General features: G+C 44.0%; 1 protein-coding gene across 1 annotated transcript in view; it reads right to left on the bottom strand.

The window, feature by feature from the left end:
- Nucleotides 1-19958: 19958 nt before the first annotated feature.
- ADAMTS3 (ADAM metallopeptidase with thrombospondin type 1 motif 3) overlaps nt 19959-23375 on the bottom strand; it is a 95143-nt gene continuing 91726 nt past the window's right edge. The window contains exon 20 of the mRNA XM_032224308.1: nt 19959-20862. Coding sequence (XP_032080199.1) covers nt 20294-20862 — 569 coding nt within the window. The 3' untranslated portion in view covers nt 19959-20293. The remainder of the gene's footprint in view (nt 20863-23375) is intronic.

The following is a 23375-nucleotide window of genomic DNA, read 5'->3' as shown; positions in this document are numbered from 1 at the left end:
ATCTGGATGCGAATATCCCCACGCTGATTCCCAAACTTTCTCTTAGAACTTCTTTCACCGAACTAAAGGACGGAAGATGTCATACAAAGAGGTAGAAGGCACTTCCAGCTTTCTTAGAAGGCAATTTCAAAGACTAGGGGTGACATGATAAACACCGTTCCAATATCTGTCGAGGAGTTACGGTGGTTTCTGAAGAGGTGCTTATAAACTCAGTGGCTAAGACGCCGAGCTTGTCAATCAGAAAGGTCGGCAGTTTGGCGGTTCGAATCCCTAGTGCTGCATAACGGAGTGAGCTCCCGTGACCTATCCCAGCTTCTAACCAATCTAGCAGTTCGAAAGCACGTAAAAAAATGCAAGTAGAAAAATAGGAACCACCTTTGGTGGGAAGGGAACAGCGTCCCGTGCGCCTTCGGCATTTAGTCATGCCGGCCACATGACCACGGAGACGTCTTCGGACAGTGCTGGCTCTTTGGCTTTGAAAGGGAGATGAGCACCGCCCCCTAGAGTCAGGAACGACTAGGGCTCAATATAGTAGCCTAGATTTTAGCCTTTCGCCTAGATTTTTCCAATTCTCCTAGTAAGAAAGTTTTTTGTTCAACTATTGTCTGCAATTAATATGAAAAAAAAACCCCTGCAATATTGCATCAAATAAATAGCAGAAGCATCATATTAAACATTAAGCAGAGAGGAGCCTTACTATAATTAAACTCCGGTGCTCTCTAAAGCAATATTTAAAGACACATAAAGCTTTACAAGACTACCCAGATGGAATTTGCTTGGGTATTATTATGCAGAGCTTTATTCAAGGAAATATTCTTTAAGGTGGAATTAAGATGCTTCTGCGGTTAAATAAAAATACATTCAAAGAAGAAAAAAGGCAAGATTTATTTATTTTGAAAAGTACACAACACCAGGTTGCATTTGCAGGCCTGGTAAAGGTAGATCTGCTTTTTATTTCTTTATGCATTTATTGGTTGAAGTGATGTCTAAAAAACATCACTCAGAGGAAATGCCCCAAAGAATAGAGCCATAACAACAAAACACAGAACAGATTTACAAGCATTATAAAACGGGACACTTTAGAAATGAGTAAATAAATAAATAAAGGAAACAGGGGTTCGGTGTTTCATACTAAACACGATTTGTGCATCTTGTTCCATCTTTGATGATAGGGGGAGAAACTTTAGCCCCCTCAGAGAGTGCCCGCAATCTGGGCGTCCTCCTGGATACGCGGCTTAGATTAGAAGAACGGTTCCACCACAAAACCGCGGAGGACAAAATCGCGCTCGACGAAAGCGCGCATTTGACGTCATCACAGTGCGACGAAAACATCACGCTGTGATCGAAAAATGTAAAAATAAAGCGAAAACCTTACCCTAACCCCCCCAAACCTAACCCTAAACCTAACCCTAAACCTAACCCTTAACCTAACCCTAAATCTAACCCTAAACGTAACCCTTAACCTAACGCTAAACCTAACGCTAACCCTTAACCTAACGCTAAACGTAACCCTAACGCTCTAAACCTAACCCTAACCCTTAACCTAACCCTAACCCTAACCCTAAACCTAACCCTTACCTTTATGTGAATCGGCTTGCTTTAATTTTAATTTTATTTCAATTTTTAATTTTTTTCGTCGCGCTGTGATGACGTCAAATGCGCGCTTTCATCGAGCGCGATTTTGTCCTCCGCGGTTTTGACGGGTCACGTAGAAGAACACCTGACGGCCGTGACCGGGGGGGGGGGGGGGGCTTTTACCAGGTCCGCCTGATACGTCAGTTGCGCCCCTTTCTGGATCGGGATGCTCTGTGCACAGTCACTCATGCCCTCGTCCTTTCTCCCCTGGACTACTGCAACGCTCTCTACATGGGGCTGCCCTTGAAGACCACCCGGAGGCTTCAGCTGGTCCTGAATGCGGCTGCGCGGGTTATCATGGGGGCACCTAAGTGCTCCCATGTTACACCCCTTTTAGGCGGCCTGCACTGGTTGCCGGTTGTCTTCCGGGTGCGATTCAAGGTACTAATTATGACCTTTAAAGCGCTCCATGGCTTAGGCCCAGGGTACCTGCGAGACCACCTACTGCCACCGGTAGCCTCCCACCGTCCAGTGCGATCCCACAGAGTTGGCCTCCTCAGGGTGCCGTCGGCCAGACAGTGTCGGCTAGCGACCTCCACGGGGAGAGCCTTCTCTGTGGTAGCGCCTTCCCTCTGGAATGATCTGCCCCCGGAGCTTCGCATAATCCCCAACCTCCGGTCGTTCCGACGCACCCTAAAAAGTTGGCTTTTCCAGCAAGCCAGCCTGGCCTGAATAGAATAAAATATAGGATTAATTTGGTTGTTAATTTTAATTTAATTTTTAAATTTTTATTGTAAATATCAATTGGGGTTTTTTTGGATACTTTATATAATGTCCCTTTTAATTTTTGTAATATGTGTTTTCTTTTATGTTGTATGCCACCCTGAGTCCTTGGGAGAAGGGCGGCATATAAATCCAATATACCTAAACCTAAACCTAACTAAAGCCTCCTGCAGAAATGTGAGGCTTCAAAACCCAGAATTAGGATCCAATGAATATTCAGTGTTAGCACTGATGAGGTTAGCTAGTTTGGTAATGAGATGTCTGCAAGGAAAACCGTCAAGGATCTTTCAATCCTTGATTTCTCTTTGCGTGTATGGAGACAATAGGGACGCACACTGCATTGATCACTGGAGTTGGGGGAAAGTTCTACAAAATAATTAAAAATTTCCTCCTTTTCCTCTTTCACCAATTTATGTTGACTAGCCCCCACCTCATGCCGATGCATTGGCATTTATAAGCACGACCCCTTGTGAGTGAAGTACAAATGGAAGAGGGCATTGAAAATGATCCCAGTGGTCACACAAAGCACCCATTAGTTCAAAGAGCAGCTTGGCAACAAAATAAAACAAGCACTTTGTGGCGCCTAGAGAAGGCTTTTAATTAAAATTTTCAGCCGTCTCCCTAATTAAAGGTAATGGAATTTAGAATATGCGCGCAGACACACACACACACACATGCACGGTGGCTCAGTGGCGAAGATGCAGAGCTTGTCGATCAGAAAGGTTGGCAGTTTGGCACTTCGAATCCCTAGCGCCGCGCAACGGAGTGAGCTCCCGTGACTTGTCCCAGCTTCTGCCAACCTAGCAGTTCTAAAGCACGTAAAACATGCAAGTAGAAAAATAGGCACCACCTTTGGCCGGGGTGTGGTGGCACGGCGGCTAGAGTGCAGTACTGCAGGCTATTTCGGCTGCCTGCCAGCTGCCTGCAATTTGGCAGTTCGAAATCTCACCAGGCTCAAGGTTGACTCAGCCTTCCATCCTTCCGGGGTGGGTAAAATGAGGACCCAGATTGTTGGGGGAAATATGTTGACTCTGTAAACCGCTTAGAGAGTGCTGTAAAGCACTGTGAAGCAGTATATAACTCTAAGTTCTATTGCCCTTCCTTCCTTCCTTCCTTCCTTCCTTCCTTCCTTCCTTCCTTCCTTCCTTCCTTCCTTCCTCTCTCTCTTAATTCCCTTTCTCATTCTCCTTTCTGGTAGCACAGTGGTTAAAATGCAGTATTGCAGGTTAAGTCTGCCCACTGCCAGCAATTCGATCTGGACCGGCTCAAAGTTGACTCAGCCTTCCAACCTTCCGATTTGGGCAAAATGAGGACCCAGATTGTTGGGAGGCAAGAGGCTGATTCTGTAAACCGCTTAGAGAGGGTTGTAAGACACTGTGAAGTGGTATATAAGTCTAAATGCTAAATGCAAATGCTATCCCCTTTCCACAAGGATGTTGACAGGTTCCAGAAACTAAGACAGATACGTTGAGACTCTTCTAAGCATTGTTGTTCCTCACCTAGAGATGGCCAAACGAAAACTATTTGTGTCCTAAAATCAGCGGTGGGATTCAAATAATTTACCAATCAGTTCTCTGCCCTAATGACTAGCTGGGTAGGCAGGGCTCGGTGGTCATGTGATCATGAGGGCGTGGCCAAGTCAATATCACTCAGGTCGATGGGCGCTTCGCCTTAGTTTTTACAATGGTAATAAGGGTTAACTGGAGAGGCAATTTCTGTAAACAGGTCAATAAAGATTAGGCTAGAACAACACCAGAATGTTTCCTTCCTGCCTTCCTTACAGGATTAGCCCTGGAAAGTGGAAAAAAAACAAAATGAGATTTCTTCCAACAACCGGTTCTCCGAACTGCTTAGAAAGTTACCAACCGGTTCTCCTGAATAGGTGCGAACCGGCTGAATCCCACCACTGCCTAAATATATATAAGAGCCGAGGTGGCACGGTGGTTAGGGTGCAGTACTGCAGGCCACTTCAGCTGACTATTCTCTGCAGTTCAGTGGTTCAAATCTCACCGGCTCAGGGTTGATTCAGCCTTCCAGCCTTCCGAGGTGGGTAAAATGAGGACCCGGATTGTTGGGGGCAATATGCTGACTCTGTAAACGGCTTAGAGAGGGCTGAAAGCCCTATGAAGTGGTATATAAGTCTAACTGCTATTGCTATTGCTATATATACTCTGGGAACTATTAGGGAAGAGCTATCTTCAGCCTCTTTCTCACACACAATCCATCCATCCATCCATCAATCAATCAATCAAAATAAGCTGGAAGGGACCTTGGAGGTCTTCTAGTCCAACCCTCTGCTCAAGCAGGAGACCCTATAACATTTCAGGTAAGTGACTGTCCAGTCGCTTCTTAAAAGCCTCCAATGATGGAGCGTCCACAACCTCTGGTGGCAAGCTGTTCCGCTGGTCAATGGTCCTCACTGTTAGGAAGTTTCTCCTTAATCCCAGGTTGCTTCTCTCCTTGATTAGTTTCCATCCATTGCTTCTGGTCCTGCCTTCAGGGGATTTGGGAAATAAGTAGACCTCCTCTTCTTTGCGGCAACCTCAATTTACTAGCCAAACTGAGTTCAATTTTTTCCCGTCGCTAAGCAAGACGGTTGTTAAGTGAGTCTTGCCATGTTTCACAACTTTTCTAACCATGGCTGTTCAACGGATCGCTGCACTTGTTAAATTAGTAACCTGGCTATTAAGTGAATCTGGCTTCCCCCCATAGACTTTCCTTATCGAAAGGTGACCGTATGAACATTGCAACCGTCATAAATATGAGTCAGTGGCCAAGAGTTCAAATTTGGATCAGGTGACCCTGGGGATGCTGCAACAGTTGTAAGGATGAAAAATGGTCGTAAGTTAATTTCCCCCCCCCAATTCTGTTGTAATTTTGAATGGCCGTTAAATGTGTTGTCGTAAATCGAGGACTACCTGTGTTCAATTTCTCTGAGGGATGAAAGCAAACACTCAACTCAAGAACCAGAAAATAGGTCCGTAGTCCTCAGAACATATTAATTCCCTCATTATCTTGATTTAGATCTATTTAGTAGCATCAAAGATTTTATCTTTGGTGCCGTGCAAATTAGTGCTTTCTTAAAAAATTCCTTATCATAGGTTATTATTCAACAATAGAGACATCATCGTGCTGTTTTAAAGAATATCTACCTGATTAACAATCCCCAAAATAGAATCCCAAGAAAAAAGTTAACGGTGCAGAAAAAAGTTGTAGAGAAAACAAAATGGAATGAAACAATGTGAAGATGTGCCTTTCGATCTTCTTCACGGCAGTTAGAAGTACACTTCCATTTTAATGTAGATTATACAGATTAACAGAGTTGGAAGGGACCTGGGAGGTCATCCAGTCCAACCCCCTGCCCAAGCCGGAGACGATACACCATTTCTGACAAATGGCAGTCCAATCTCTTCTTGAAAACTTCCACTGATGAAGCCCCCACAACTTCCGAAGGCAACTTCTGTTCCATGGGTTGATTATTCTCATCGTCAATAATTTCCTCCTTATTTCCAGGTTGAATCTCTCCTTGTTCATTTTCCATTGTCTGGCCGTTGGTTGCTGTGGAAAATAGCTTGACCCCTTCCTTTCTGTAGCAGCCCCTCAAATATTGGAAAACTGCTATCATGTGTCTCCTGGTCCTTGCCTAGCTCCTACAACCATTCTTCATATGTTTTAGCCTCCAGTTCCCTAATCATCTTTGTTGCTCTTCTCTGCACTCTTTCTAGAATCTCAAGCATCTTTTTTTAATACTCTGCTGACCAAAATGGGATGCAGTATTCTAGGTGTGGTCTTACTAAGGCTTTATAGAGTAGTATTAGTCTCTCTGTCTCTGTCTGTCTCTGTCTCTATCTCTCACTTTCTCCTATGACTCTTAGTATAATAAGATTTTGCAGGATACTGTAAAAGCTCCATTCCCTCCCCACTCCAGGGGAAGGATACTGCAAAATTTCCATTCCCTCCCAACTCCAGGGGAAGGATACTGCAAAATCTCCATTCCTTTCCCACTCCAGGGGACGGTTACTGCAAAATCCCCACTCCAGGGAAAGGATACTGCAAATTCTCCATCCCCCTCCCCACTCCAGGGGACAGTTACTGCAAAATCCCCATTCCCTCCCAACTCCAGGGGAAGATTACTGCAAAATCTCCTTTCCCACTCCAGGGGAAGGATACTGCAAAATCCCCATTCCCTCCCAATCAGCTGGGCTCAGGAGGCAGAGAATTGATGGGGCTGGGGCCATATTTTTTCCCCTCTGTGCCCCCCAAGAGAAACATCTGTCGCTACCTAGAATTGAACTCTCACTCTTTTGAGTGGGAGATGAGCATCTTTACCACTAGGCCACCAAACTGCTAAATTTCTTAGATATAAAATTTAAAAAAAACCTAAAACCTTCAATCCTAATCTCTTCCCCCCCCCTCTCCCCCTCTCTCATATCTTTCTACTTACTCTCTTATCCATCCATCCATCCATCCCTTGACTTACAACAGCTCTGGGAGGAAGGGAATTACACTGTAATAAATCAATTTAAGAAGAAGGAAAAATGATAAAAGATGACAAGAATTTTATTTTTTACCGATAGCCTGCCTTTATTATTTTCATAAGTAATAACATAACTTCCTCCTCTTATTTTCTCCACAATAACAACCTTGAGAAGTGAATTGGGCTGAGAGAGAGAGAGACTAACCATACCAGTGGTGGGATTCAATTTTTTTTACTACTGGATCTGTGGGCGTGGCATGACTTGTTGGGGCGTGGCTTGGTGGGCGTGGCAGGGGAAGGATACGGTAAAATCTCCATTCCCGCCCGATCAGCTGGGACTCGGGAGGCAGAGAACAGATGGGGGCGAGGCTGTAAAACTATTTTATGTTGTTATGTGTGTCTTGTTTTTTCTGTATTTGTTGTTCTTTTCCTGTTTTCAAAGGTTGAAATGTTTAATAAAAACTTTTTAAAAAAGAGATGGGGGCGCGGCCAGTCAGAGGTGGTATTTACTGGTTCTCTGAACTACTCCAAAATTTCTGCTACCGGTTCTCCAGAACCAGCCAGAACCTGCTGAATACCACCTGTGAACCAGACCAAGATTACCCAGCTATCTTTCATAGCTAAGGCAGGACTTGAACTCACAGTCCCTCATCTTCTAACCCAATGTCTTAAATCACTAGATTTAAGATCAAACTGGCTCTAGAATGCTTCCTGGGGAATTCTGGGAGTTAAAGTCCAGACTTCTTAAAGTTGCAAAGGATGAAATACAGACACAGATAATAATAATTAAAAAAAACCAGGTTAAATCCAGAGTGAGCTCTAATGTGATATAAAGTGATGAATCATCTGTTCCAAGAGAAAAGATATAAATTATTCTTTAGAGAGGAATGGTTTGGACTAATTTCTAACATCATTCTGTTGAGAGCGAAAAAATTAGATTGAAAGCACTGGATCAGAACAAGTAAATTATTTTCTTTCCTCCCCTGTTTTTATTTTCTTCATCACATTAGCAATTTTCAGGCTTCGCCGCCCTTCTGCCTCGCAAATGATGCTTTCCTTTAAATTAAACTTCTATTAAAATTGGATTACAGTATTAATAAAAGGAGCAAATGCTAGGAATTGGAATCAAATTGAGGATTAGCAACTCGTTCCTTCTTTGTTGACATCTTCTAAATCCTGAATCGTTTTTCAGGGAAAGTCCATCCGAAAGGTTTTGTTCCAATTCAGAATTGACTCTGAATGCCAGATAGGTTTGTCTTTTCATTAAAAAAAAATGTTGTGGGGAAAACAATGAGGAAGAAGGAGTATTAGGCATGTTTGTTGCCTTGAGTTGTTTATAAAAATAATAATAAAGGCAGGGTTAATAAAAAAAAAAATACTGTAGGTGAGAGATAAGAGAATCTTAACTCTGCCTATTTAGTCATTCCATTCTGCGCCGAGGTGGCGCAGTGGTTAAATGCAGCACTGCAGGCTACTTCAGCTGATTGCAGTTCTGCAGTTCGGCTGTTCAAATCTCACCGGCTCAGGGTTGACTCAGCCTTCCGTCCTTCCGAGGTGGGTAAAATGAGGACCCGGATTGTTGTTGGGGGCAATATGCTGACTCTGTAAACCGCTTAGAGAGGTCTGAAAGCCCTATGAAGCGGTATGTAAGTCTAACTGCTATTGCTATTGCTATTCTATTCTATTTATTAAATTTATAGGCTGCCCAATCCCGGAGGACTCATTGCAAAACAAGAATTGCTTTCACATTTTTAAAAAAATATTGTAGGTAATTCTGAAGAGAGTTGGCCTTTTCATATTATTTTATTCGTCCTGTCTTTGCTGGTTGATGCTTGAACGAATGAATCAAACTGCATAATTTTGCAACCAATGTACGATCACGCAATTCTCAAATTACAAGCCAAGAGAGCTACCACCTCGTTTTAAAACAATCCGACAAAATAGAAATGTCATTTTGCCCCCATAACTGATTTGTCAGGGTGATGATTGCAACAGCAGAGGGATAATGTTTTCAGTAACTAGGAGTTTCTTTGATTAATGTTTTTCGTGTTTGGAGAAGCAAAGGAAGCCTTGTGCAGCCTGATAATTAGAACTGGTTTAAATCTGTCAAGGAGGTTGGCTTGAACTCTCGCTGGCGAATTCGTTATAATGTGAGAACCACAAGTCCTGAGTATGAATGTGAGCATTAATAAGATTATGCTAAGAACATTGTGCGATGCCATGGAACGTTTCATGCTAACACTGAAGTTATTGAGGATGTGTATTCCATCCCAGATGAATCATATGAAATTAAAAAGCTAAAGAACTCGTTCAAACTCAATTTGTTTCAACTACATATAAAGCAATTTTTCTAACTTTCTAAGGTGCTCCTCTCTTGTCTTGAGTGAGGTTTCTCTGGAGGCAGAGAAGAATGAGGAGGAGGAGGAGGAGGAAGGGAAAAGGAAGAATAGAAGTAGAAGGAGGACAAAGAAGAACTAAAGGCGGAGAAGGAGTAGGAGTAGGAAGGAAAGAGGAGTAAGAGGAGGAGGAAAGGAAGAGGAGGAGGAAGAGTAGAAGGAGAAGAAAGGCAAAGAAGAACTAAAAGCAGAGGAGGAGAAGGAAAAGGAGAAGGAGGAAGAGGGGGAGGAGGAAGGAAAGAAGAGGAAAAAGATGAGGTAAAGAAGAGGAAGACTAGAAGGAAGGCGAGGAAGAACTGGAGGCAGAGAAGAATGAGGAGGAAGGCAAGAGGAAGAGTAGAAGTAGTAGTAGGATGAAAAACTAGAGGTGGAGAAGGAGGAGGAAGGAAAGAGGAAGCGTAAAAGTAGAAGGAGGACAAGGAAGAACTAAAGGAGGAGGAGGAGGAAGGAAAGAGAAGATGAGAAAAGGAAGAGAAGGAATAAGAGGAAGAGTAGAAAGAGAAGGAAGGCAAAGAACTAAAAACGGAGGAGGAAGAAGAGGAGAAGGAGAAAGAGGATGTGGAAGGAAAGTGGAGGCAAAGGATGAGGTAAAGAAGAGGAAGACTAGAAGGAGGACAAGGAAGAACTGGACGCCGAGAAGAATGAGGAGGAAGGCGAGGAACAATAGAAGTAGGAGGAGGACAAGGAAGAACTAAAGGCGGAGGAGAAGGAGAAGAAAGGAAAGGAGTAAGAGGACGCGGAAAGGAAGAGAAAGAGGAAGAGTGGAAGGAGAACGAGGACAAGGGAGAACTAGAGGAAGAGGAGGAGAGGAAGGAAAGAGGAGAAGGAGGGAAGGAGTAAGAGAAAGAGGAATAGTGAGGAAGAACTTGAGGCGCAGAAGGAAGAGGAGGAGGAGGATTATGAGGGAATATTATATGTGTAAATAAGGATGACCCAACGGTCCATCACTAGGTCAGCTAGTTACTAGTATTAGTATTTTTTGGGGGGGACAAATCCTCAACGTTTCCTTGGCACGGTTTCCCTTCATGTTTTCCTGGGGCTGAGAGAGACTCCAAGGTTACCCATCCGTCTTCCTACCTAAGGCAGGACTAGAACTCACAACTCCCCCATTGTCCAACCTGGTGCCTTAACCAGTGATAGTCAACCTTTTTCTACCTACCACCCACTAATGGATCTTTCTTGATGGAAAAAACTTCCTTACCGCCCACCAGTTTTTGCCCAAGTGCGGAATATTTTTTAGAAAGGAGGGTGGTTTAAAAAAAAAAAAAAAAAAAAAGTACATACATTTATCTTTTTATTTCTTATTTATTTCTTATGGCCTGCATAAGAATAGGATGTCAACTTGTTTTTTAAAAGGAATCTTTGGTTTGTGTTAAAACAACTTCAACACACGCAATGTTCTGATTGCGCCACAAACGCAGTAGTCATCCTTACCTTTCACAGAGGCACTGAGTTTTATAAATAGGAGCATGATAGTGTAGAATAATCATATCCAAGGACCAGGGGTGGGTTTGAAAAACTTTTGGAACCTCTTCTGTAGGTTAGGCTTGCTTTCCGGGTCCACTGGTGGAACCTCTTCTAACCGGTTCGGTAGATTTGACGAACCGGTTCTACCGAATAGGTGCGAACTCGTAGGAACCCACCTCTGCTGTGGAGATCCGTGAGGCAAAAAATGGGAGTTTTTTTTTGGGGGGGGGCACACAAACTTTTGGCGTGTATTTCTTTCCGTTCGGTTATATTTATGCCAGGACAAAAATAACACAACGAAAGTACCAAGAGGGGCAGAGGGGGACGGAATATACTTTGAAGGGGTTGGAACGTTATGTGTGAAAGATGTGATTATCGCACATGATCGCACCCCATAATATATGTCTTCGGCGATCGTAGCTATTTTGAAGCCGTTAATTATACTTCGAATGCCAGACGTACATTAATTTCCTGCTTACGGCTCAGATAACATTGGCATTCAAAAACTGGCTTCATTTCAAATAATTGGCGTTGCAATCATTGCAGTCCTCGATTTACGACCATTGTTAAGCGAGAGGTTTGTTGAGTTTTGCCCCGTTTTACCAGCTTTCCTGCCACCCGTTGTTAAGCGAATCACTGCAGTTGTTTAAATGAGTCACCCAGTTGTTAAGTGAGTGACACGGTCACAAACACGAGTCCGTTGCCCAGCGTCTGGATTTCGATCACATGGGGATGCCACAAAAGTCGTAAGTGTGAAAAACGGTCGTAAGTCCCTTTTTCCAGTGCCGTTGTAACTCTGAACGGTCACTAAATGGGTTGTTGTAGTATCTTTGTGCTCTTTTTACTAACACAAAGATTAGTTGCCACATCATTGCAAAAAAAAAGGGACTTCTGACCGTTGTTCACACTTATGACCATTGCCGCATCCCCAGTCACATGATCAAAATTCAGACGCTTGGCAACTGACTCGAATTTATGACGGTTGCAGTGTCCCGGGGTCACACGATCCCCCTTTGCGACCTTCTGATAAGGAAAGTCAACAGGATCCGGATTCACTTAACAACCGAGTTACTAATTTAAAGAGTGTAGCGATTCCCTTAACCACTGTGGCCAGAAAGGTCGTAAAACGGGGCAAACTTAGCAAAGGTCTCATTTAGCAATGGAAAATTTGGGCTTAACTGTGGTCATAAGTCTAAGACTACTTGTAAGACCTTCCAGAGATTCTTTCTGGGGTCAACTTTTGTTTATGGCGACTTTAATTCCAGGTTTCAGCAAATGGTACCAATAAGAGAGAATGTTTGTAGCTATTTTTCCATAACAACAACCCTGTGAGGTGGCAGAGCTGAGAATCACTGGTCCACCCGGTTGACTCTGATGTCTAAGGCGGGGCTAGAACTCAGAGGCTGCTGGTGATTGGCCCAAAGTCACCCAGCTGGCTTTCATGCCTAAGGCGGGACTAGAACTCACAGTCTCCTGGAGATTGGCCCAAGGTACCACAGCTGGCTTTCATGCCTAGGGCAGGACTAGAACTCACAGTCTCCTGGTGATTGGCCCAATATCCCCCAGCTGGCTTTCATGCCTAAGGCGGGACTAGAACTCACAGGCTGCTGGTGATTGGCCCAATGTCCCCCAGCTGGTTTTCATGCCTAAGACGGGACTAGAACTCACAGGCTCCTGGTGATTGGCCCAATGTCCCCCAGCTGGCTTTCATGCCTAAGACGGGACTAGAACTCACAGTCTCCTGGTGATTGGCCCAATGTCCCCCAGCTGGCTTTCATGCCTAAGGCGGGACTAGAACTCACAGTCTCCTGGTGATTGGCCCAATGTCCCCCAGCTGGCTTTCATGCCTAAGGGAGGACTAGAACTCACAGCCTCTGGCTTTCCATCCTGGTACCTTAACCATTTTTTACTTTGCAATATGTAATTCTAAACATTTTTTAAAAAATTAATTTTTAATTTTGACCCAAAGTACAGAAGAAAAGAAGCTTTGATTTCTGAGCCTGTCAGATACCCAGAATTTTTTTTATTATTATTATTATTTTAAAGGATATTTCTTGATCAGAGATTCTTCAGTGATTTTTATCTTAAATAAGTCCCACCCCTAACCTGCATTTTTTTGAGTGAAGGGTGTGTTTGTGTGTCTGTCCGTAGGTGTGCACAGGTGTTTTGTTTTATCCTTTAGCGACAGGGAGCTTTGGGAACACAAAACACGGTGGCAACAGGGCTGACATTATTGTGCAAGTAAAATCATGAGTGGGAGGTTAATGAGGCTGAAGTGCTGTTTGCCACTGGGGGATATTTTCTCTCTCCTAAGGAGGCCGAGAGACAAAAGACCCATAATAATAAGAAAGAGGCAAGTGGCACAAAACCTCATTTTATTTTGGCTCCTGTGCTTATGTGTCTCAGAAATTAGCTCAGTGCTGGAGACCAATAGCAATAGCAATAGCAGTAGACTTATATACCGCTTCATAGGGCTTTCAGCCCTCTCTAAGCGGTTTACAGAGAGTCAGCATATTGCCCCCAACAATCTGGGTCCTCATTTTACCCACCTCGGAAGGATGGAAGGCTGAGTCAACCCTGAGCCGGTGAGATTTGAACCGCTGAACTGCTGATCTAGCAATAGCCTGCAGTGCTGCATTTAACCACTGCGCCACCTTGGCCAGTAAAAACTGAAATAAACCACCAGTTGGAGATGATGGTCTCTTCTCTTCTCCTCTTCTCTTCTGTTCCTCTCTCTTCTCCTCTCCTCCTCTCCACCTCTCTTCTCTTCTCTTCTTCTGTTCCTCTCTTCTCTTCTCCTCTCCTCTTCCTCTCTTCCCTTCTCCTCTCTTCTGTTCTTCTCTTCTCCTCTCCACTCCTCTCCTCTTCCGTTCTGCTCTTCTCCTCTCCTCTTCTATTCTCTTTTTTCTCCTCTCCTCTTCTGTTCCTCTCTCCTCTTCTCCTCTCCACTCTTCTCCTCTTCCGTTCCTCTCTCCTCTTCCCTTCTTCTCTTTCCTTCCCTTCTCCTCTTCCCTTCTCCTCTCTTCTCCTCTCTTCCCCTCCCCTCTCTTCCCCTCCCCTCTTTCTCTTTCTCTCCACCAACCCACTCTCCCCATCCCAACACTCCCTCCCTCCCCTCTCCAGATCTCCCCTTTCCTCTCTCCCCACCCCATCCCTCCCTTCCATCCCCTCTCCCCGCATCCCATCTCTTCCCATCTCCCCTCCCCTCCCCTTTTTTTGGTTTATAAAAGGAATGGATTTCCTGAAAGACATTTTAGATGGATGCTAAATAAAGTATTGTCGCAGAAAGGAGCAGTAGTGGAGGAGTATCGAAAGAAATTATTATTTTTTAAATGATTTAGGCAAGAGTACTGATTGATGAACGGTTTGGGTTTTAAATAAAGCTTTCCTGAGATCTCATTTTATACAATACAATGGAGAACTCAAAAAGAAGAGGCAAGAGATAACACAGCACACACACACACACACACACACACACACATGTACATTATGTAGAAAATATAAGCATATATCTTATATACACTGTACAAACACACTCAGAGAAATATAGGAGTGTATTTTCCACATAAGAGCAAACATGCTTTTTGATGCTAATCAAAGGCAATCTGCAGACAGCTTAATTATATATTTTGTCAGTCTGCCATTTATTAATTATTCCTTTAGCTCACTACGCAATACTTTAATCAAAAGTGTAATATAGAGGCAGCTAATTTGATAGGCTTCAAGCACGCACTCCAGCAGAGTATCTATACAAAGTATATTTAAGTGAGAAGTGAGGGGTTTTTTTCTTTCTTTACTGTTAGGAGGGAAAATAACCGCACATTGACGCAGACAAAAAAAAAATATCAAGCTTTATTGATGTTGGATTCCAGGAAGAATAATTAAAATAAATAGCTATAGGTATAGTTGACAATATTACCAATGCAAATAAGAATTCGCTGGCTGCATTTGCAAAAACACTCTTTAACACATCCAGGAGGGGCGGAGTGCTGGGTAAACCACGCAAACAAGCAAAGTCCCATCCGTGGGATGTAGGCAGCACACAAAACCACAGTCCACCTCCGGTCCACGGAAAAACTTCTCTCCACGGGATGAGAAGCGAAACGCCTTCAAAAGTCTAGTTGCTTCCTGAAAAAAAGCACCTTTGGGACAACCGTGACCTGGATGGCTGAGAGTCTCTACAGACTTTTAGCTACACAATTTGGGACGAAGACCCTTGGAATGGTGTGGGAGGAGGAATGGATTTCCAGAGGGAAAAAATTGCAGACTGCAGGAACCATTTGCACCACTCAGGTGACCCTGAGGACAGAGATAAACTTCCAAGGTGCTTCAACGACCCTCTAAAAGGATGCAAAGGACCAGCTGTCTACAAGGAGTATCAACCCTTCCATTCCCCACCATCCAGTCAGAGCTGAAGAAGCTTCTTGGATGAGAAGTAAAACGCCTTCAAATAAAGTCCAGTTGCCTCCTGAAAAAGCACCTTTGGGACAACTGAGGACAGAGATAAACCTCCAAGTGGCCTCAACGACGCTGTAAAAGGATGCAAATGACCAGCTGCCTGCAAGGAGTATAAATCCTTCCGTTCCCCACCATCCAGTCAGAACTGAAGCAGCTTCTTGGATGAGAAGCGAAACGTTTTCAAAGAAAGTCCAGTTGCCTCCTGAAAAAAGCACCTTTGAGACAACCGTGACCTGGATGGCTGAGAGTCTCTACAGACTTTTAGCTACACAATTTGGGATGAAGACCCTTGGAATGGCGTGGGAGGAGGAATGGATCTCCAGAAGGAAAATAAAATTGCAGACTACAGGAACCATTTGCACCACTCAGATGACCCTGAGGACAGAGATAAACCTCCAAGTGGCCTCAATGACCCTCTAAAAGGATGCAAATGACCAGCTGCCTGCAAGGAGTATTAATCCTTCCATTCCCCACCATCCAGTCAGAGCTGAAGAAGCTTCTTGGATGAGAAGCAAAAGAAAAAGCAAGAAAGTCGAATTGCCTCCTGAAAAAGCACCTTGGGGACTCTCTCTCACAGGGCCTGGTGCCCAAAAGTTTGGAAGTCTCTGGACTAGACCTCCAAGCTCCCTTCTGTTATTCTGTTAAACACATCTAAAATGTCAGCCTTAGCTTCTCTTCTGCTTTTAGAACATCACACCTTCGTTCAGGTGAAAACTGAAAAGAGTTGAAGGCAGGTTAGGTAGGAAGCTTTAATCATTCAGAGCAGGGCTGATCCATGCCTATTTTTGTAACTCAAAATCATTAAGGCTCTGGAACATACATACATATGTATATATTTAGACCGTCTCTTCGCTATTTCTCCCTTCATCATATTTCTTTTTTCCCCCCTTTTCTTTTTTGTCTCTGCGTTACTGGGAATAAAGTCACTTATCTCTGCCTAAATATTCAGACTATAAAACGCAGGAGCAGGAAAAAAAAAAAGCAACAGTGGTTTTTTTTTTTCAATAAATAGCTTTACTTTTCATTCCGACATACAAGTATCTTTTTTTAGCAAAACTCTGAGATTGGGAAGAGTTTACAGATAATGAACAAGTTTTGTAACGATCCAAACCGCAGGCATCGAATCTCTGTTGGAAGACTTGCAGTCAGTCAGTTGGCAAGACACACACACGTGTTTTTTCAGTTTGGCATCCATAAAAATATAATTTCATGTTCAGCCCTTATGTGTTAACATCCGTGCCTGTTCGAGTCCAGAGTATATGCTTTGGTTAAACAAATGATAGTCAGGCAAATGAACCTCTTCTGTAAGTGTGGCCTGCTTTGTGGGAGTGGCTTGCCAGCCATGTGACTGGGTGGGAGTGGCTTGCCAGCCATGTGACTGAGTGGGAGTGGCTTGCCAGCCATGTGACTGAGTGGGAGTGGCTTGCCAGCCATGTGACTGGGTGGGCACGGCCAACATGTCAAATGTGGTGAAACTCACTTAACAACGCTCTTGCTTAGCAACCAAAACGTTGGCTCAGAAACTCTGGCATTTGAAGCACGCAAGTCTTAAAGCTGTCGAGTTACAAGACCTTTGCACCCCTAACCCTTTAGAAAAAAAAACCCCAGGGGTGTTCAAACTTGACAGCTTTAAGACTTGTGGACTTCAACTCCCAGAATTCCTCCTCCAGTCATGTTGACTCAGGAACTCTGGCATTGAAGTGTGCAAGTCTTAAAGCTGTCAAGTTACAAGACCCTTGCACCCCAACCCTTTAGAAAAAAAGCCCAGGAGTGTTCAAACTTGACAGCTTTAAGACTTGTGGACTTCAACTCCCAGAATTCCTCTTCTCGCTTTTCATCTTGATGATGTGCGGACGGGCGGTGGGGGGGGGGAGCTGGAACCGGTTCTAAACGGCACTGTAGATTTGTGGAACCTCTTCTATAGAAGAGGTTAGAACTGGCAGGAACCCACCCCTGGTCTCTGGCAGCATTCCCAGGGAGATAAGGTGAGTGTTTATCAACATTCCCCTGAAAGACTGTGGCAACTTGAGCAGACCTCTGTCGGAATCTTCATGGGCTGTTTGTGAAGCCTTGCTGACTGGGAATGACCAGAATTCACAGCCGTATAAATAAAAGAGGGTTTGAGGGGGGACTAAGATTGTGATTTATGTTTTCTCGGGAAGCCTAGGTCAGAACAGTAACACAGTCGTTAAGTGAATCTGGCTTCCCCTTTGACTTTGCTTTTCAGAAGGTCAAAAAAGGGGGATCACATAACCCTGGGACATTGCAACCCTCATAAATATGAGTCAGTTGCCAAGGGTCTGGATTTTGATTGTGTGACCACAGGGATGCTGCAACGGTCATAAGTGTGGAAGACTCATTTTTTTTCCTAGCTCTGTTGTGACTTGGAAAGTTCACTAAGCGAACCATTGCCAGTCAAGTAGAACCTGCGCTCAACTTCCATTGTGGGAATGGTGCTAATGAATATCCTCCAGATGTTTTTCCTCCAGCTGTTTCAGGCTACCTTCTCCAGTGACTTTAAACATTTATATCGGTAAGGCGTTTTCAGTCCGAAATATCTGGAAAGTCCTCAGCTTGCCTGCTCTGGTTTCTGAGAGTTTCATTTCCCAAACAACACACTTCAGAGTTAACAACCCAGATGTCCTCCTACAGAGTTACAAATGGGAACGATTCCATGAATCATTCTCAGTTTAACAATATCTGCTAGGAACCGAAGAGCTGCAGACATAATTTCCACAGCTCATTGACTTTCCTAGTGTTGGTGTAGTGTTTACAGTGGAACTGGTGGCAAATTCGGACAGTGAGGAGGTTGGGGAGGAACATGGGCCAGTCCTGGAGTCTGGGGAAAGCTCTGATGAGGGCTCTGCATCGGAGGCAGAGAGGGGGCCAGGGCCGTCCGACAGTTATCAGCTGCCTTTGGAATCAGAGATCAGTGGGGCAGAAGAACAGCTGGAGCCTGTTCCCAGTGTGCGCATGCGCAGAGCTGCCAGGAGAAGGGAACAGTTAAGGAACAAGGGCCGACTCGGAAGTAAAAGCAAGGTGGACGGTGAATGGCCCCTCCCATGGGGAATTAAGAGGAGCGAAAGGGGAGTGGAGTTTGCAGGAGGCAATTAGTTCGCTTAATTAGTGTGAAGATTTGTTCATGACACTCAAGAGACTCCTTGCCAAATATTTTCTTCTACGTCTGTTGCGTTTGGAAGATATCAGCCTCTCCGAGCCTGATAAGGTCTGTGGTTGTAAATCCACCCTAGAAAGACTGTTTGCCGGGACTTTGCTGGGTGTGAATGAGAGGAATTCACATTCGCTTAACAAAAAGGGGTTTTGTCGGGACAAGGAGCCTGCTTGGTGATTTTGGGAAGCCTGGGTCAGAACCCCTACCAAGTTCTAAGGCTTCTAAATTATTGCCCCTTTCTCTTGATCTTGGCACCCATGAAAAAAAGATGGCCAGTGGATGGTTTTGATGTGGCACAAGAAATCTTCTGGATTTTTTTTAAAATAATGCTTTCATGGATGCCCACACTCTCAAGGTAATTCTTGCGTGTGCATCTATCCATCTTTTTCAGACTCTGGCTAATAAAGATGTTTATGGAATGTAAATAAGGGCTGACTCTGATATGCCAGGTCCGTGAATAAGTGGATGAGAAAAAGCTGAAAACTCTTAAAAACAAAGCTGCTTCTCCAGTTTCTCTCTCAATAATATACCCCAGTGGTCTCCAACCTTGGCAACTTTAAGACCTGTGGACTTCAACTCCCAGAGTTCCTTTGCTGGCTGAGGAACTCTGGGAGTTGAAGTCCACAAGTCTTAAAGTTGCCAAGGTTGGTGACCACTGATATACACCATGTACAAGCAGCCTAGACATCCCCTATTATTTCTTGGCAGAGATAAATTAGTCATACAATCCAGTTGGACGCCAATGGCATACAGTCAAACACCCCCCCCCACCAAAAAAAAACCACATTTCCGTAAAAAGCGTAAACTTTGGTATTTTTGAATGGCTTCTTCCCTCACCCTAAAACAAAATTCAATCCCATCCCTTGAATTAATCATGTGTCGATAACAATAACAATAACAAGCACCTGATGGGCAACATATCGTGTCTCCCCGAAAATAAGACAGGGTCTTATTTTGTTTTGAACCCACCCCCCCCCCCCGAAATAAGCGCTTGGACTTATTTTCGTGGAAGTCTTATAATTTCAAAGGTGCATGAGGCGACGAGCGTGATCACCTCATGACTGCTGGTGCGTTGCAATATTTTCGGGGAGGGCTTATTTTCAGGGGGGGCTTATTTTAGCACATGCGCTCAAAAGCCCGAGTAGGCTTACCCTGTTTCCATGAAAATAAGACCTCCCCGGATAATAAGCCCAATTGGGCTTTTGAGCGCATGCGCTAAAATAAGCCCTCCCCGAAAATATTGCCACACAGCAGCAGCCATGAGGTGACCACGCTCTACACCTCATGTACCTCAAAAATAATAAGTCCTCCTCGAAAATAAAGCCATGCGCTTATTTTGGGGGTCAAAATAGCAATAGCAATAGCAGTTAGACTTATATACCGCTTCATAGGGCTTTCAGCCCTCTCTAAGCGGTTGACAGAGTCAGCATATTGCCCCCACAGTCTGGGTCCTCATTTCACCCACCTCGGAAGGATGGAAGGCTGAGTCAACCTTGAGCCGGTGGGATTAGAACCGCCGAACTGCAGTTAGCAGTCAGCTGAAGTGGCTGCAGTACTGCACTCTAACCACTGCGCCGCCTCGGCTCAATAAGACCCTGTCTTATTTTCAAGGAAACACAGTATTATCCGGGGAGGTCTTATTTTCAGGGAAACAAGGTAGATTTTGGTTCTTTCTTTCTTTGTTTTGAATGACAGAAATCGACCAGGCTTTTGTTGATTTCACGATTTCTGAAGATTTCAAGAGAGCCAGATTTGGGGAAGAGAGTTGGACACGGAGGAAGTTAGGACACGGCTAGAAGCATTTGCAAAGTGAACCTGCACTTTCCTTTTTTTTTTTTCAGTTGTTGACTTAAGTTGAGTCTCGGGGTTTGAAGGTTTTGCATGGCGTCTCGGATAAAGCGAGGAAGTTCCCTCTCTCCGCTCCCATGAGCTCCCCGCCTTAAAATTAAAAACTCCCATAACTTTTCATCTTCCTATAGTGGGAGATCTTAAGGGTGGCTGTCTCTTGGCTTGCTTTTCGTTTCTCCGTGGGGTTCTGGAAGAAGAATGAATGTCCACCGAGCCAGGATAATGCGCCAACACCGGCCCGGTGTCAAACAAAGGCGAGGAACGGTGAAGCCCATTGTTGGCGGAAAGGTTCTGGTGCAGGGCAGGTGGTCCAGGCGCCTTGTTACTGGCTTGGTTCCGAAATTTCCGATGAGAGGGATTATGAGCTGCTTGGGCCTTCCTGTAGATGGGAGGGAGGAGGACTTGGGTGTGGTCTTCCGCCAAGGACATCCTGCCCGAAGCGCTTTGTCGCTCGGGGCGAGGAGGGGCTAAAGAAGTCGTGGTGGCCGAAGACTTGGGAAGGACAGCGGGGCTGGTGATGAAACCTTCTTCGGTTTCAGCGGCTTCGCTGTAGAAAGCAAGAGGAAGGTTGCCGCTACGTTTCCCGCAGGATTCACAGCATAGCTTTTTGTAACCCGGGATGGAGCAGTAGCGAGCGAGCACTTCCATCTGGCAGAAGATCGACTTGTCCCCCTGGCAAGCTTCGTCTGAAAAAGAAAACGCCCTTTGTGCGTTAAGAGGGCCAAGCTCTTGAGAAACATGAGGCGGTAGAAGAAGGAGCAGCTTCTGAAGAAGCTGCAAAGGATGGCTAGAGTTCACCTGGATCCATTCTTACGCGCAGAATCTTAGAATGTAAAGATTAGAAGGATCCGGGAGAACATCTCATCATATCCAGGGCTGGGATTGACTATTAGAGGATCACCAACAGGTGGCTTTCCAGCCCTAGTTTGAACACCTTCAATGAAGGAGAGTCCACCGTTCATAACTGTTCCGTAGGGACAGTTAGTTTAAGCATCAATTATTCTCGTTTTGATGCTGCTCAGCAAAGCTCGGAGACAAATTCCTTGTGTATCCAATCCCACTTGGCCAATAAAGTTTATTTTATTCTATTCCTACTCTACTCTACTCCATTCCAATCATATTTTCTATTCTATTCTATTCTATTCCTATTCTACTCTACTCCATTCCATTCCCGTTTTTCTTTTCTATTCTATTCTATTCTGTTCTGTTCTGTTCTGTTCTATTTCTATTCTACTCTACTCTACTCTACTCCATGCCATTTTTCTATTCTATTCTATTCTATTCCTCTCTACTCTACTCCATGCCATTTTTCTATTCTATTCTATTCTATTCTATTTCTACTCTACTCCATTCCTTTCCAGTTTTTCTATTCTATTCTATTGTATTCTATTCTATTCTATTTTATTCCTTCTTTACTCTACTCCATGCCATTTTTTCTATTCTATTCTATTCTATTCTATTCTATTCCTATTCTACTCCATTCCATTCCATTTATTCTATTCCTAATGTACTCTATTCCATTCCGTTCCAGTTTTTCTATTCTATTCTATTCTATTCCTATTCTACTCCATTCCATTTATTCTATTCCTACTCTACTCCATTCCATTCCAGTTTTTCTATTCTGTTTTATTCTATTCCTATTCCTATTCTACTCCACTCCACTTCCAATTTTTCTATTCTATTCTGTCCTGTCCCGTCCCCTCCTCTCCTCTCCTATTCCATTCTACTCCATATATTCTATTCTGTTCCATTCCATTCCATTCCTACTCCTTCTTCTTCTCCTACTCCTATTCCATTATCAAAATCCAGCCATGTTTTTCTCTCTCTCATTTCTAGAAATGGGTGGCAGACTTCGGAAAATTCTCGCCTGTCCTGAGACACACCTGTATTTTTCCATTATTGACAAGCTTAATGATGAACAACGGGTGAGGACAGAATTATAAGCAGCAACTTAGCACTCTTATTTTTCACGTTTTTAGCGGCGTTTGGAAACGCGCACTGCTCCAGAAGTGCATCTCCCGGGGAGCTGCCGCTTGGATAAACAAGATTAGAAGGGATTAAGTAAATTGGCACCTGGACCTCACCTAGAAGCAAAGCAATTCCTACATGGGCTACTTAAGAGACCCCTTCAAAGTTGAATCTCACTTCATAATACATTTCATCCAGGTTGATCTTTTCGCAAAGGCCGCTGGGGACTTCTTAATTTTTTCCTTTCCGAAAATTGCCTTGTATCCGCAACACTCGGCTTGACACAAAAGGCTTTAGTGGGAATTGCTGATCCTTTCACTCTGTCATGGAAAAGCTTCAGGGATGTCTTTCTCTCTCTAAACTAAGCAACTCTTTAAAAAAAAACTTTGCTTACAGGCTTTTAAATATCTGATGGGCTTGTCTAACACTTCCATTACTTGCTGCTTTATTGATTGGGGTTAGCTTTGTGTTTTTTTTTTTTCAAAGAGCTTTAATATTCCTTATCCTTCTTTTCTTTTTCTTTCTTTCTTTCTTTCTGTAAATCACCCCGAAAAAAAAGGCATTTTTGTTGTCGGGTTCCCTGGCAGCCTGTTAGGCTAATTGGAAAGAAGCGGCTGCGAGATTGCTTCAAAGCAAAAGAAAATAAAAAAAAATAAAAACAAAGACCCATCTTAGCTACGGCAAGTGAGGGAAGAGCAAACGAAATAGAACATAGAATTGTGGAAAGTTATCACCCAGCCCTCTCCCAGAGAAATGAAATATCCTAAGTAATGTTGAAAAGGCAAAATATTATATTTCCCTGGATGTGAAAAGGGAGAAACGTTTTAAAGAGAAACTTCCTGCAGCTTCCTGCCTCCCCCCCTTTTTTTTTCAATGGGCCATTAAGAAGGCCAAACTAGTCCCTTTACATAATAAAGAGTTCTCCCCTTCAGCTCCAGGGGAATGGGATTAAGGCATGATAATATTGGCCCTTTACTCAACTGACCACATGGCATCTGTGAACTCAACCAAACCTGGATTCAAAACGCAGCCTAGAGAATTGTCCCTGCATGGCTCCACGGGAGTCTCACAACCCATCAGAATACAAGATCAAGATTAAAGGCCAGAGAGGGCATAAAATCAGGGACTCAGCTTCCCTTCTCTTCTCCACCAACATTGAAGCATGTGATCACCTTTTCTGTTCAGGAGCTCAAGGCATGTGGTCCTGTCCACCAATAAACCATCTTTCTAA

This window comes from Thamnophis elegans, chromosome 9, assembly GCF_009769535.1.
Source record: "Thamnophis elegans isolate rThaEle1 chromosome 9, rThaEle1.pri, whole genome shotgun sequence".
Lineage (NCBI taxonomy): Eukaryota > Metazoa > Chordata > Lepidosauria > Squamata > Colubridae > Thamnophis > Thamnophis elegans.
Note: the sequence above shows the minus strand (reverse complement) of the source record. Positions and strands in the feature narration are given on the sequence as shown.